The sequence below is a fragment of the Apteryx rowi genome, unplaced genomic scaffold (assembly GCF_003343035.1).
Source record: "Apteryx rowi isolate R43461 unplaced genomic scaffold, aptRow1 scaffold_80, whole genome shotgun sequence".
In the NCBI taxonomy this organism is placed as follows: domain Eukaryota; kingdom Metazoa; phylum Chordata; class Aves; order Apterygiformes; family Apterygidae; genus Apteryx; species Apteryx rowi.
The window spans coordinates 2,843,531-2,860,328 of NW_020451094.1; the positions used below are offsets into that span (position 1 = coordinate 2,843,531).

The following is a 16,798-nucleotide window of genomic DNA, read 5'->3' on the forward strand; positions in this document are numbered from 1 at the left end:
GCCCAAAGAATGTTGTATCTGTAATCAAATCCAAAGAAAAAGTATAATAAACTGACATACCTCAGATGTTGTAAGTTTTTGGGATTCTGTCCTGTAGACTCCAATTGGAATGTCTCCTGTAGAAGAACAAAGTTTCTGATACAGTCTGGCATATGTCCTAATCCATAGATCCTCTTCTGTTATTTTCATCTGAACAAATAATAATAGGAAGTCTTTAATTTCATGAGAACTTATCACTTGTTCACTATACTACTGCTGAAAAATTTTGATAATTAAACATCAGCTGGTAGTTACCATACTGTAGCATTGCATCTTTAATCCACAAAAAATCTGAAATTTCTATTAGATTTGTAGACACTGTCCCTTCTCTTTGTTTTCTCCCTTTTGGGGAGATATTGCAGCGCAAATGGCTGCATCTTATGAAATGACTTCTGTCATTTTTTGTAGTTTTAAAATTACGTGAAAACTTACATGGCATCTCTCATCCAGTGCTCATATCTGAGTAAGCTGCAAAAGAATGAACTAGGCACTGGCAGCACTAAAAAACTGGAAATGGACAGGCTGAAGAACACAGGATTATTTTGAATGTCATGACTTATCTGTTCTTTAGACCAGAATTTGAGTGTTTGCAGAGAGGAAAGGGGGAAAGTAACTTGAGAATTCTTGCTTATATCCTGTATGCGTAGTGGTGTTAATCTCAAACACTGACTATTGCACTAGCTTTATGGCAAGATATTTGTAAGCCTGCAGTGTGAACTCCTTACCAGAGGTTCAACTTGTGTTTCTTGCGTCACTTGCATTTCACTGTAACAAGTTTAATGACTGACCAACAAATACTTGTGTACTGGGTATTTTTAAACACTTCTTAAACCAGCATTGATCAGAGCAGGAATAACTTCGTTTTTGAGAGCAACATCTTGCAACTCTTTATACTTTGCTAGAGGGCAACTGGTAAATAACTTCTATTCATCTATTTGCCACCTAAGGTGATGGGTATGGGAGAAAAGGAAAGGCAGATGGATTAACCCACTTAAAAATATATTTGTCACTGCATTGGGGAATACTGACATGCATAACAAGGTGACTTTGAACCTTTGATTCCTAAATTAAATTCACCTAGCATACACACCTTTATATAATATCCAGTCCTGTCCTTTATTACCTCTGGTGAAAATTAGTGCAGTGGAATAGCATAGGCAGTAAGTGCTAGCTGGCTTTATAATTTAGCTAATACTTCCTGTTTTCTAATACTTAAAATTTTTAAATTTGGTTGCCAAACTGCCATTGTTATTTCATATAAAATAATTTACTCTTTTCCTAATTTTCTTCTGTCTTTACTATTTTCCTTTGCGCCTTAAAGAATATATTGGATTTTCTTCTTGGTGTGGGGATGGAGATTGTTTTTTGCTTCGGAAGTAATTAAAATGGGCAAGTTTTCTACCTAATTTTTATGATATCTTCTCTGATGAAAAAGGAAACAGATGGCCTTTCTTGGACTTTCATAAGAGAAACCACTGTACAAAGAAAGTAGCAGCATTTTTCAGACAGTACAGAATCTTCTCTGGTACTTTCTAATAATCTGATTTTATTTATTTTTTATAAACTTACAGAACAAAGAAACCCAGATCCTGGTGTGGTATCAAGTCCCAGCAGAAGTCGTGTGATAGAGATCATATAATCTTTCACAAATGACTGCAAGATTTTTAGAAAGAGAGAGAAGAAAGAAAAAAGTTTTAATGAGCAGACGAGCAAGTAACCATGAGCACTGTGTGAATTTCAAATAAATTGTACATATACATATATTTACAATCAATCGCTACCTTTTAAATATGTTAATAGCATTGTAGAAATAGCTATTTCTTTGAGAGTTGAATCTACTGGCAGAGAATAAGGTATCTTATTTGGTTCTGTGTGTGCATGCAATGCTCACACAGGACTTAGACTAAGGCATAATAATGATTTTTATAGCAGCATGAAAACTAACAAAGATGAATCACACAGAATCAACAGAAGTAAGGTGTTAGGCTTGTTGTGTGAAGTTATAATAATTAACTATCTTCTGTGCAAAAGAAATGCTGTCCTATGGTTATGTGGAGCTGCAGTACTGAGTAGTGGACAATAGTAAGGGGAGACTGCTCTTATTTTAATCCAAACTGGAGTAGTTTGCCTTAGGCAATCCACCTGTTTTTTAGGGTAGATCTGCCTTATCTCAGGTCAGGCTTGTTGATCTGCTGACAGAGGGGTTTTGCTGATTGGTTAAAAGGTAGAAATTAGAGATGACTAACCAAATTAAATGTAAGAGTACAGCCTAATGCCAGAGATAAACATTGGATAAACCTGTGAAAATCATGGATGTTCCTTCCTATCAGCTGGGCTACTTGAATCAGAGGGCCATATGTGTGCTCTGCTAACTGTGGGAGGGCTGTTTGTTGCCACCTCTTCTTAAGCGTAGTAGGGCAGCATTTAAGGCAGGTTATCAATCGTTTCTGGTCTACAACTTGACTTGCAACTAGTGGCTTTGGCTCAATGCAAATATAGAGCTAGCAAATACCATTCAATAAAGGAATATAACACTTTATGGAGGTGTTACATAAATCCTTTCTAAAGAGTTACAATATCTGAATTTATTTAAACTCAGAAGTTGGACAGATTTAATTTGATATATAGTGTTTCAACTATTTAAATTAAACTAATGCAAAAAGCAGTGTATTCGCCCTTCTTTCAGTTTAAACTTTRCTTAGTCTAACAATATGATCCAAAAAAGAACGAGTTCAGCAGTAGTAACTAATTAAAAAGCATGCTCCTAACCTTCACCACTTGCTACATAAAATGCATTAGTATAGCCCTCGTCCCTGGAAGACATCACTCACATGTTACAGCCTATCATTTTTTATGGGTTAAGCACATCCACATCAACTTCTACAGCTCATTTGGGCAGAACTGCAGTAAGTCATGTTTTTCTGAACCCTACACTGAACTAATAAATATGTACTGCCTGCATTTATGCTGTATTTCAGCCAACTAATTAGGGACAAACATGTCTCCAGAGCCAGACATATAAAGTGTTTAATTTTCCAGTACTGCATTGAAGGAGGACAATTGTCATGTTCTTCATTATTTGTTATCTTGGCTGCATCATTTATGCTACAGAATTATCATTAGGCTGCCAAGTATATTCTAATGGATTTGCATGACTAACTTTTCATTTTTTTTTTAGTTGCTGTCCTAAAGATATCTTAAAGGCTTTTCTTTTGGCCTAAAATAGGAGTCATCAGATGGGAACCTCACTGGTTCCCATGATGTTTACTTTGTTCCTTCTATGCAGAAGAAAAAGGCATCATTTAGAAAAGTACGGGACCAAGAAGAAAACCAATGAGAACTTGCTGTCATAGTATTTGTGACTTGGAATATGAAAGATAATTCTAGAAAAATGAGAGTCCTAAGTAGCAGGAGTTCAAAGAAAGAAAGAAAGGGTGGTATATAAGGGACAATGAGAGGTTTGGTTTTTGTTTTAAACAAAACTTTTTTTTTTAATTTAAACACTTCCTGGTGAATAGTTTCACTCTGTCAAGTCATAGTATGACTGATCATGGCTAGGAACAAATATAAAAGACTGAAGTTATTTATGTGCTGGAAGGAGTTGATGATGATGACAAACTGCTTCTATAAAAGTATCCTGATTTATTTACTGTTTTTAAATAGTGCCATATTTAGTGTTGATATCTTGCGTTAAAAACATGCTTCATGAACAAATTTATTTCTTTCTAAAAGATCTAAAATTTGGTAAAGGGATTTGTATCTGTTGGCTAATCTTCATTTTCTGGTAGCCATTCACATACATGCCTATTCTATATATTAATGAATTTGTGAGAAAAGCTTAGCTCCAGGAATTTTTCTCTGTACCTTGAAATTTCCTTCAGGGAATTAATTTTTAAGTAGAATTGAACACTTTTAAAGCACCAAACATCACTTAATGAGTTTCCCAGAAAGGGTGTTTAGCATCTGACTACAAATGCATCCACAGGCTACGTCTAGGCATAGGCAGAGTGGGAAGCTGGTTAGGTGAGCAGACTACGAGGGCCCTGGTGCGGCTGCTTACTTTGCATATCCAGAGCATTGAAGGTGAGCGATGGGGGCTGCTGCTTGGGCATCTGGATGTGTTGGGGTGTGTGGAAAGGTGGCAAGTGCTGCAGGATAGGGGTATTTCTCTTCTTTCCACCCCAAAACCTGCATCTTCATTTGTCCCAACCCTTTATCGTTAGATTGTTTCCCCAGCTGTCTGGGGCTGTTGCCCTTCCCTTATCCCCACTGACTTGTCATCACTTCTTTTTGCATGAGCAGCTCAGTCTTGGATTCTTGAGGCAGCAAAGTTCAATGCTGCCTTTCTTCACAGTCACCTTGTAACCACTGTATATTGCTTGTTAGGACCAGAATGGGGTTACTTTAATTCTGGTGATCTGGAGGTCTAGTCAACATGAGTAAGAGGATAGGGCTCAGTGAAGTAATGGAGTCCTGTATCAGCAAATGGAGGTGGCTGATGAATTACTCATGCAAACAGTTCTGTTGATTTGCCCAGTCTGTATGAGAAGAATCCCTCTTACCTGACTGTGGAGAGCTTCACAAACAGTATTGTTTAAAAACAGTATTGTTAGTTACAGGAGAGGGTAGTTTGGGGTTGATGATTGACCTAGCATTGTCATGTGGAGTATGCTATGATATTTTGCCCTTGTTTCTGGCACAGGCGTGCACATTAATGCCTTACATATAGGAGAACTGACAGGGTCATCTAACAACTAAGTACAAATAGGAAATAGGTGGTGACAATGCATGTCTAAGATGAGGCACATCATTATTCACAGTACCTGATAAAGCAGCGTGTCCAACATACTGATGCTGAAAACCCTGCCAGCAGCAAAGGGCAGTCGAAACATAAATGCCAGATTAGACCCCTTTTCCCGTTCTTTCTGTTCAGGAATTAAAAAATAAGAAATAATTTTAGTATTGTTTTTGAAAGGATTATAGTAATAACATCAAACAGATATTACTTTAAAAGAGATCACGGGTATAAAATCCCTTTTCTCTGAGTATAGTTTCTTTGCACAAATAAGTAGCATCTATGTTCAGTACTTCATTTTTCAAGTTGAAAGATTTTGATTAATGCACATTATTGGTTGAATCATCACTTCTCTGGAATTGTATGGGTGTATCCTACCAGATCATTTTAAACGATTGAGGGATTTGAACTGTGCTTAAGAAGAGCAAGTGTTACTCCTGATCCAAATTTCTTGGTGCTGACAGTGGACTCTCATTCGGGCCCAGAGTGTCTACTAGGAATATCTGAAACTCGAACAGTCTGACACAGAAAGGAAGAAATGGTATTTCAGTGAATAAGTGGCGATGTGAGAGAAGATAAGACATGGATTGAGGTAGAAACTCCTTGCTCTGATGCTTCTGAGGAAGAGAAGCAGCAGAACATAACTATAATTAGGCCTCTTTCTTCTTACCACATCTCTCTTGCATAGAAATGACACTACAATGTGCTTCCATTAATTATTGGAGAGTAAAACTATAGGTTGAAAGTGATTTTTGCTATTTCAAGAAGAGAGGAAATATCAAACTTTCAGTTCAGAAATGTCATGAAGAATAAGATGTGTTCACGAAGTACAACAATGTTGCATGTCTTGAAATTAGAGACATTTATATGCAAATGAGCAGTCTGCACCAACTAGTGTATCATCCAAATGTGTTTTTGTTGAATTGCAGCACTCTGTAACCCCTGTTTGTCATGGTTGGATAGACTGGTTGTACATGTTGATTTCTATGGCTTTAGATGAGCAGAGTTGAAAAGGATATCACACAAAAAAATTTCCTCTCCAGATAAAAATGCACGCTAAAATAACTCTTAAAAATGCGGCATTAATGCATCCTTTAAAAAATGCCACCTTTGTCAATCTCTTCAGACTAAATGGGATTCAAAATATTAGGGAAATAAAATCTAATTACCTCCATTTTTTAATTACAAACATTCTCTATATTGTGACCAAATGCTACTAGCTTGTATTAGATTTTCCACTATTTCTTTCACTCTATTCTGACCAATGACCTAACATTAAATTATAATATTAAGAGTACGTTGTTTTAGGGCAAAAATGGTCTGAAACAAGCATTCCCAAATTTAAAGGTATGTAGACAGCAACATATCCTACTCTTCCTCAGCTACACCTGGTACTCATCTGACAGCTTGATAAACCAGTGCAACACATTAACCCAGCAGAAAATTGTCTGCTTTTTCTCCCCACCCCTATCAGTTTTCTGTCACTTTAGCAAATTGAGTCAGCTTGCCAAGTGTTCAGGTAAGCACCAGAGTTGTGCGTGAAGGAAGGGGCAGAAATGTTTGGTGAGGAGCAAGGGAGGGAGGAAGACTTTCTTCTGGCAGCTCCGCGTGGTTGGCTGGCACGAGCTGCTGTCTGCCTGCACAGGGAAAGGTATTTGGCTGTCTGACCCCCTGTTGCGTAATACTTGGAGTAGACTGCAGCTATAACCCAGTTTTGGAACCTTTGGACAAGAGGCTATTAAGATCACTTCTGAAAACAGCAAACACTTTATTATGCTTAAAAAGACCCATTAGGTTGCAGCCCATTAGGTTGCAAAGTCAGTTTTGCATGTGTGTTTGACTGCTAGCTGAAGGCAACTTCCCTGGCTTTTGTAGTCTTTCTGAAAAAGGGTGCTTAATGCAGAAATAACAATCATGTGTTTAGACTGAAGGAGTTTAAATCTGGCCTTCACAACTCAGCTTCATTGCTAACATTTATGCTGCTTCTATGGAATATTAGACCAAATATAAATATGAATTTGAAATCACAACATAGGCGAGGGAATGAAGCAAAATAGAGTCTTGCATACACAAAAAAATTGCTTGTTTTTGGTCAAGGTTGATTTTCTTTTTCCTAATTTATTTTTTGTTCCTGTGTGGTTGGAGCAATACTATATTTTTTATTTTCTTTTTCTGTGACATTTTTCTGAACCTTTGATTCTCTCCCCCCCCTCCCCAAAGAAATACATACATACTTATACTCCCCCAACACGTGCTCTGATGGTTTTGTCCATAATAAAAGCAGCGGGTGGGGGGGGGGTTAGCTAGTTTTGTACTTCTAACAACAAAATAGGTAGGGAGTAATCTTACAAAGAAAATTGAAAAAGAAAGCAATCTAACTGTACAAAGAGCACTCTTATTTAGAAAAGCATATCATTGGGCTTATTGGTGTAAGCCACAGAAACAAGAACTTAGGTATTTATTTTGTAGCTCTTAAGTGCTTTTCTTTTTAGTGCAGTTGGACAAAGTTGGAGATATTTTTCTGCAGTTGCTATTATAAATTAAAATTTGGGTGTGCATTATGGCAAATGTTGTAAGATTTGTTTTACATCAATGCTTTGAAATTAAAATTACATGCATATTTATCGCACCTTCCATTAAACTAAATCCTTTTAAATTCCTGCTATAAAATATTTTATAGGGAACTGGCTGTGAAGTGACTGTTTTCACATCAAGTGCCTAAAGGTATTATGTTTATGCTTCCATCTGTTTAGAATAATTTGCAGCAGATTCTGGTATTGTGCCAAGAAAGGGGTAAGGCAAGCGATATTTTGGGACTAATTTGGTTCATATCCAAAATTCTGAAGATAGAGAAAACAACATTCCTATTTGGTTTATTTTAAAATGGAAACTTGTAGGCTTATTTTTTCCTCTTTATATTAAACTTCTTGTATTGTTCCCCCTCTGCCTTTTATTATAGGCTTGCTTTTTCTTCACTCTTGCTTAAGAGGTTAGTGAGAAATACAATTTTTACTAAGTCATGCTGCATTGAATTTCTGCTTTACCTGCATTCTCACTGGCTTTCCAGAGAATACAGCAGCCATAGAAGCCAGAAATGTGTCAGAATGGCCCTAGCAGTTTTATTTCACTGCAAGTGTGATGCTCTTGCACAGCTCTTTCCCTGACACTTTTTGGAATTCAGTCATCAGGAAAGGTATATAACTAGTTAGAGAAACAGCATAGATCATCTCCAGAAACATGAATAAAGAGCATGGCATGAGTGTGTCCTGTAGAACTGCAAATATATAAATTACATTTTAAGATAAAGCCGTTAATAGACTGAGATATTTATGTCATCCTCAGTTGTCTCTGTATGGTTGTGGCTTTGCTCAAAGTTAGGAAGTTCAGAATTTTTATTGGTTTCTTTTTAAATAGTAACAACTGTACCCTTGTGGTCTTTAAGTTCTTAGCATGTACCACACCTCCTACATATACTGTTTAACTTCAAATTAATTACTTTTTTTCTCCTGGGTTTACATGTCGTAAAAGAGACTAGAGAATTTCTGTCCAGAAGATCAAGTTCATAAGCTTTTCGGTTTATTTCCCTCTTTTCTAGCTCCTCTTTATATTTGTATCAAATCCTTTTTAGGGTTCTTTATTTATCATGATTTTATCTTTTAATTATTTCTTAAAAAAATAAATAAATACATATTCCTTTAAAACAATGACAAAATCTATCCCAGACTAACCTAAAACCTTGTTTTGGCCAGTCCATCAGTGGTTTAAAGAGATCTGGGGTCTATCTTGATTTAATATATTCGTCTCAGTTTAGACAGTAATATGGGAAGTGCCATGGTAGGCCCTAACTGTTGTGAACTGACATTGCAAAAATTGCCCCAAGGAAGACCCAAGATATGGAGTGAGGCATAGTTTGGGAGTTGTGCTAGAGTATATAAAGGTGACAGAGGCAGTGGTGTATTAGGGGAGAAGTGAATTGTGTTGTTAGCTTTGGTAAACCTAGGATGTGGCCCATGTCAGATTTAACACTGATGAAAGCCTCTTTCTTTACATACAGGACTACATACAGGACTCTTTCAGAATAGTTTATGATATTTTGGGCTGTTTGTTCTTAATCTTTTCTGTTCTACGTTTTCTAGCAAGAACAGATTCATTTTCTGTTGCTGATCTGGAAGAGCTTTCTAAAGATCTGTCAGTTCAGCAGCCAAATGAATGGGCTAATTGTTTATACAGCTTTAGTCAGAACTGTAGTGGATCTAAATCAATAGAGATCCATTTAAAGTTACACCAGTTAACAGGTACTGATCTAACTATTTAAAAAAAACCCTACGTCATTACTGCATGCTGACTGTTTGATGCTATTTCAAGTCTGTTTACAACCTGAACAACAGTAAATACTAATGGAGACAACATGCCCTCTTCTTAATTGAAGCTAAGAAAATCAGCCTGCCTTTTTGTATATCACAGCAAATATACTTGGCTTTCCAAAATAGATTTCAGCTCACCTAACATATACGTGCTTATTCCTGCGGAGGATACAAAATCAGAGTATTGGTTTGATTAAAAGATATACATGTTTGCACATATTTTAAAATGACAGTTCAAAGGCATAGAGTTTTCATCCTTCAATGGATACATAGAATATTTACATACAAAATAATCAAAGAAAACTAGTGTGAATCTCATCCAGGACACTATAAATCCTTTCTTTCAAGAAAGGTGGTGTGGTCACTTCATTTTTTTTCTAATCTAAGGTAAATGGAGACAATAAGTTGGAAGTTCAGGCTATGGGKTTTTTTTCCCCTTTCTCCACTGTGTAAAAGGGTTATTGTTTTCTCTTATGTCAGTGCTGAGAGGTGTTCAGTTTTATTTATTTTTAAAATAAGGAAACTTGCAGCTGTAACAGCAGATGGACTTCTCTGATTTGCATATCTTTATTCTGCAGCCCATTACGTTGCAAAGTCGATTTTGCATGTGTGTTTGACTGCTAGCTGAAGGTAACTTCCCTGGCTTTTGTAGTCTTTCTGAAAAAGGGTACTTAATGCAGAAATAGCAATCAACTGTACATTTGACTGCATTAGATAATTTTCACTCAAGTTTTTAATTGCCTTTCATTTTGCATAAGGGAGTTCTGAAAAGTCTAATGAACTACAGCACCACCTGTGAAGTGCTCCCTGCAAATGTTAAGATGAAATGAATGGGAAATACCAACAGCAGGCAACTTCAACTGCAATGAAGAAAATGTTCTTCCTTTAAGATAATTCATCTACCTCTCTTTTATCATAGCATAATTTAGATAGGAAGTTAATTAACTGTTCAGCTTCCAACATATATTCACAACTTTGCATTTGTACAATAAATAAATGAAGATGTAGAAGAAGTTACAATCTTTACAATGTTATTCAGTGCCTCTGCTATAAAAAGAAGGGGAGGAACCCGTGTAAGGCAAAAAAGACTGAGATTAGAAGTCTTGGTTTCACGGCTTTGAAGTAGATAGGTTTCAACCCATAAAGTATTCCAGGAGCAATTGTAGACACCACATACTGGGAAAGCTATTACTATTCTTACCTCCCCTTATAGTTAAACTGTATGGATTAAGAGAGTATGCCAAAAAATTTTGTGTAGTACACCAAGGAACAAAGCTAGGTTGGAACATAGTCTTGAAGGCCTTCCAGCTGTTGGCACTTGATGCCCTAAATAAACTGGCCATGTATGATACCAGCCAGTTCCAGTTCCAACTTATTCTTCCTGCAATGAACATTGAGGGAGTACTAAAATGCAGGACCCACAGGTGCAAACCTTTATGGGTAGTGGGTGTGTTATAATCCAAATGAAGATGTGCCTCCCACTACAAACTGGTTCTTTCATTGTATAACAATTTTTTTCTCACTTCCTCGCAGTTGTTTTCTATGTGCTTATGTGAATAATACCTGAGTAAGATTAAGCCTTCATTCTGTTTCAAAGGCCAACAAATCACAAAATATCACCCAGGTGATATATAATCTTGTGGTTGAATGTGAGCATGATAGTCAACTGAATAAAAGACTGATGCTTCTAATACTTATCCTATCTCATCAAACAGGCTGAATTATTGCAGAATTCCATTCTTATGTAAGAAACTTGGAATAGGTCTGTAGGGATTAAGTTTGTATGAAAAGCTTGTTTTCCACTAAATCTGCATTAAAATTGGCTAGATCAACATTATATGAATAGTTGAAAGTATTTGAAATCTCAAATTTACTCCCAAATCTATGAAATACTGTAAAATTTATTGTACAGCTAGGAAATGGAAATTATATGACAAATCTGTCTAATGAAAATGATTTCAGCATGAATTCAAATTTGCTAATATATATAAGATGTATGAGGTGAAGAGATGGGGGGGCTACATGAGAGAATCTAGCAATAATGTCTACTTTGATAGCGGGGGAGGGGGGGGAATTAGTGGAGTGAAAGATCTCTGTCCTTGAAGACTGGCTTCATGGTAAAGTAACTCAGAAAAGGGCCTGAAAAAGGCCTGAAAGATTTTGGTGGAGATACTGAAAGTTTTGTGGAGTCCAGAGGTATGCAGGTCAGATCATCTGTGAGAAGAAGATTGCCTTGGAATCTACCAAGTTAAATAGGTGCCCCAAATCACTTCCTAAGTTCTATCTAATGTTTTAGCAATAGCATTTTGAACAGGCTGGGATCACACATTGATCTGGCTATTGAGCTACACATTCCTAAGCAAATTAAACTTACCTCCATATAGCCTCCCTGTTTCCCAGCTTGAAAAAAACAATATATGCACTAAAATGTATAGAATATGAAGGGTTTATCTATCATTTTAGTAGTACTACTCTCCTTATCTTTGGTAGGACAGTCCTGCAGAAGAGGACAACTGATGTTCTCAAACTGTCATGATAAAGCAAATACCAGATAGAGATATTTGGAAATGTTAACATAATACATAATTACAATGCCTTTAAATTGAATTGGAGTACAAAACGCACTATGTTAAAACATGTAATTTAAGTGTTTAGTCAGTTAAATATTTTCCACTGTAATGGTCTGACAGCTTCTTGGAAAATCATATCAGCTCTAAATATTCAGTTATCCAAAAATATTCAATTTTCCTTAAGTAAAATGTGTGTTCACCTATACTGTCAAAATGGTTGGTAGATTAATTTTTATCTTGTAAAGTGACAGAACTATAGAAATCAAATTTCATTATTAAATGAGGGTAGAATTCAGGGAAAAAAAAATCTGTTAAATTAGCCCTGCAACTAGAAAGTGATTTCACTGCTTCCGCTTGTTTTGAAAGAGTTTTTACAAAACCAGGAAGAGAGTAAAATGATTACATTTATAAAAAAGCAGGTTTTCTTACCTTTTCCAGTTTGGATAGAGCAAGAGAGTAGCAGTCTTTGGCTCTGAACTGCATGAATCTCATATTGGCTGGGTGAGTTAGTTCCGTGATAATGCTTAGGCTTGAGAACAACCTGTATTTTAAAAGAATGTTACAGTTATAACTCTAATTATAACAATTCACAACTGTAAGGCTCTACAATAATGCTATGTTTTGTGTTCATGTCTATGTTTTTAATTAAGTGCCTGAGAACTGTGGCATTTGGCAAAATGAAATGCTGGTATAATAGCCAAGAAAATTGTACAAAACATTCTCTGTAGAATAACAGCAGCAAACATATATTCAGAGGCTGAGTTTATAAAATATTTTAATGCTGGAAGGAACTATGTATTTTAATTACTGTAGATTTTATTCGATAATTTCTAATATGACACATCTGTAGAAAACAGTAACAAAAAAAAACCCGAACTATAGAGCCTTCACTAAATATTTGGTTGCATATAAACTACCATTACACTAGAATTGGCTATTGGCTATTGACTATTTACTTTTTTTTTTTTTCCCCTTCGCTTCTATTTATGCACTCTGTGTCCACAGACTGAGAAACCCAGACTGAAACAAACACTTCTTGGGAGATCAAGAATTTAAATTGCTGAGCAAATCAGATGCATACCTGTATTCTTGCTTTGCAATATTTGCACATATAAAATGTTTGTAAGTTTAAAAAGATACATTACTTAACAGTAATTCAGACTTTCAACAACAACAAAAAAAGCAGTGAAAAGAGTTTAATTCTGATCTGGCTGCATTACCCAGATGTTCATGAAGCAGATTAAAGAACCTGCCCACCACACACACAGCCCTCAGGGCTCTGAGAAGTAGAAAGATTTCTAACTTAAGCTACCCAAATACTAAGCAATTTGGAACAGAACGCAGATTATTATTTGAGTATTCCCTTTTTAGACTAGTAGTTTCCTAAGAAAATGAGGCATGTAAGTTTGCATCCTGTTCCACTGATTCTGAAAGTACGTATTTACATGTGGTAATAGATTATTATGCCATTAATGATTAAAGCATCCTGACCTGTGGTTCATTCAGATAAAATAAGTAAAAATTCCAGAATTAATATGTATAGTGCTCTTATGGGAAAGCTAGCAGTTTCTGACAGGTTTATGGCCTTGGGGTATTTTTGAATCACGAAACATTCTCTCAGCTCCCTCCAAAATTAGGTTATTTGGCCACTTTGAATAGAAAGATAGAAACTAGTTTTTAGTAACTGTCTGGTTTCATAACATAAAACAAGAGTATTACTTGAACAGTCTGCTTGTGATGTTGCTCCTAATTCCACTCTTCAGAAGCTATAAAGCAATATCTTGTATTTTACTGGGCATCAGAGTGTRCTTCCTGGGGCAGAAAGGCAAGCATACTGTTTGAATTGTCATATGCAAGGGAAAATCAGCATCCCAATAAATAATGAGCATCTCCAAAAGTTGACAAGTGCTCCACTGCACTCTGGCTGTAGCAGCAACGTAAAAATAAGTGCCGGGTATTACAGTTTATTTGCCTGAAAATACAGAGAGATTTTTGACACAGAATGTAGTATATAAAAATGAAACAGGACTTTCCATTTAATGGCTTCTCTATTTTTAAGGAGAAGAACTGAAATAGAGGGAACGGCACAAAGTGTGGAGTGATGATTATAGCTATCCCAAATAATCTGTAATTATTTATAGGCCATACACCAGATGCTTTTGCTTTTTAGCACTGAAAATTCATGTTAGAATCTAGATGTTCCTTTCTTTGAAGCATTTTTAGCTTCCATAGCTGTTTCACTGGAAGAAATCCTTCTTTATCAGTCCTGAAATGTTCTGTTCTTGTGGAACAGTCAACAATTTGCATTGATACAGAAGACCTTTGTAGAAATAATGAATATGTTATGAAAATAGACATAGAAAATAAGCATTAGTACATACATTATCAGTTTGGACACAAGGAAATGTCTTAAAAATCTGAAATAGCTTTTTGGTAATTTCTTTTTTCTAAAACTAGATAAAAAGAGAGGTTCCAAACCTTGGGTAGAATACTGGGGTTTATATAAAACCCTAGCTTATGACATCAGGGTATTCAATTTAAAGGAATACTTGCCAAGAAATATGCAACACTTAACTGCTAAGGCCAAGTCTCTGTTCACTTACTCTGAAAAATGATGCTGGTAGACAGAATCAAGACCTGGTAATGCTTTACAACTGATGGAGATATGAATTGCTGTACACATATGTTGAAGATGATTACTAATCTTCAGTTCTAACATTTCTGCTTACCCAAAGTGAGCCTCTTTTAAGCAGCCTATTTTGGTTTTGGAATGAATGTTGATCATTTCTGATGATCTAGTGTCTCCACTGAGGCTCTCTAAATGAGGGCATCTGGATTCATCAGTTGCTTCTTGAAAAACTTCGCTTTAACTTTTTTCATTTATAAGACTTAAAAGGAGCAGAAAACAGACTGAGTCCTTCAGGATAGAGATGTATGGTTCTCTTATATTATTGGAATCATTAACTCTTTTGATAAGATTTGCTGCATTTTCTTGCTGTTCAAGGAATGAGGTGGCATTATTTGCAATCACATAAGCCCCCTCTTTTCTTATTAGATCTTTCCAGATTGACTGGCATGTCTTTTTTCCCCTTCACTACACAAACAAACCTAGGAAATACTGTTTACATCAGGATAAAATGACTAGAGGACACTAATGAAGAGATCCTCATTAGGTGCTATCATGAGGAAAAAAGCCAATATGTTGTGCTACTGATTACAGCTTGGAGAATTGTGCATGTCTTGAAATTACCTTCAGAATCAGCAAGTTCTAAATGGCAACCGCTGCCTGACTTTCCCTAGTCCTCAGTGTCAGTGATTCACTATTATAAAGCATTTTCTCCCAAATGATTCAGTTGTGAAGGAAGGTTCTTGGTTAAAACCAAAACAAATGAATGTCACTGATGGGTGAATATGAACAGCTGGTCTAATTAGCAAAGATTTGCAAACATAATTGAGATTATTATAGAATCTAATGAATTCAAAGCTGATGCTGTTTACAGAAAAAGCATGGGATAAATCAGGTTGGAAGGAAGCTAGGAGGTCTCTAGTCCGACCCCCTTCTCAAAGCAGGGTCAGCTGTGAGCTCAGACCAAGTTGCTCAAGGCTTTATCCCATTGGACCTTGAAACTCTCCAAGGATGGAGGCTGCACAGCCCCCCTAGGAAACCTGCTTCACTGCTTGTTTGTCCTTAAGGGTAAAAGTTTTTTCTGTATATCCAGTCTGAGCTTCTCCCAAATTTCTATAGACCCACCAGCTCACTCATGCAGCAGTGCGAAGAGCCTGGCTCCGTTCTCGATAACCTCCCTGCAGGTACTGGGGGGCTGCTGTTAGGTCCCCATGAAGTCATCTCTTCCCTCCAGGCTGAGCAAGCTTCATTCCCTCAGCCTCCCCTCACAGGACAAGTGCTCCAGCCCCCTGACCACCTAGGTGGCCCTCTGCTGAATTCACTCCAGATTATCCATGTCTTTCCTGTACTGCGGGGCTGAAAACTGCATGCAGTATCTAAATGCAGTCTAACTTGTGTGGAGTAGAGGGGGATAATCACTTCCCTCCATCTACTGGCTGTGCTCCTGTTAATATACAGCCCAGGATGCTGTTGGCTGCCCTTGCTGCCAGGGCACATGGCTGGCTCATGCTGTGCTTGCTGTCTGCCAAGACCCCCAGGCCCTTCCCAGCAGAGCTGCTCCCCAGCCAGTCAGTCCCCAGCCTGTATTGTTGCACACGGTTATTCCTTCCTATGTTCAGGATTTGTCCTTGCTGAATTTCCCTTGCACAGATGTGACCTCAATGTGGTATGACCTTTGCTTTTTTGCACAGTAGACCTCGAAACAAAGCTCCAGCAGCTTTGTCATATTGTAACAATGATAAATGCCACTCATCAACCATTTGTATGGGGTTTTCTTGAAAACTGCACTTAATAAGTTAGTGTCAAATGAAATCCATGGTGCATTTTGTCAAGTCTTTAGTCTTTTCCCTCAGTTTTGTAGAGAGGAACTTCACTGAGATGGCAGTGCAAGCAGAGCCTAGGTATGGGGAGATGAATGCCAAGGATACCTACCAGTATGTATGTTAGTGTCTCCTTATTGCAATATAGTTTTGTAGGTCTGCTGATGCTAAAATACTATAGATCTAACAAATTATTTGTAGACTTGTAATGATAACTTGATCTCAAACGTTCTAAACAGGTTATGATAATACGATGGTAGAAATGCTAGCAGTTATCATGTTAGCAGTTATTATGTCTCTCTGAATAACCAAATATTAAATGTGATCATTATAAGGAAAAATGGAGTCGACAAACTTGGTGAGAATTTGAATCATTTAACGATGACCATTTGTGTGCACTGTAGTTTAAAAAGCATTGTGCATATGCTCAGGATTTTCTGTAGCTTCCTAGTTCTTTTAATCAGACTTTGATACAAACTCCAAGTAGTGCAGTGTTGTTATACAAGATTTCCTTATGGCCTACTACAGATTATGCACCTAGGAAACGGATTCTGCATGCGTAGATTAAATACATGATAACCATA

General features: G+C 36.8%; 1 protein-coding gene across 3 annotated transcripts in view; it reads right to left on the minus strand.

The window, feature by feature from the left end:
* The window catches only part of KCNT2 (potassium sodium-activated channel subfamily T member 2), a 166,359-nt gene that overhangs the window by 16,067 nt on the left and 133,494 nt on the right, over positions 1-16,798 (minus strand). For all 3 annotated transcript variants that reach the window (XM_026089181.1, XM_026089180.1, XM_026089179.1), the window contains 4 exons: positions 12,198-12,309; positions 4,863-4,964; positions 1,609-1,692; positions 61-189 (listed from right to left, as the gene is read on the minus strand). In XM_026089181.1, the coding sequence (XP_025944966.1) occupies positions 61-189; positions 1,609-1,692; positions 4,863-4,964; positions 12,198-12,309 (427 nt within the window). The remainder of the gene's footprint in view (positions 1-60; positions 190-1,608; positions 1,693-4,862; positions 4,965-12,197; positions 12,310-16,798) is intronic.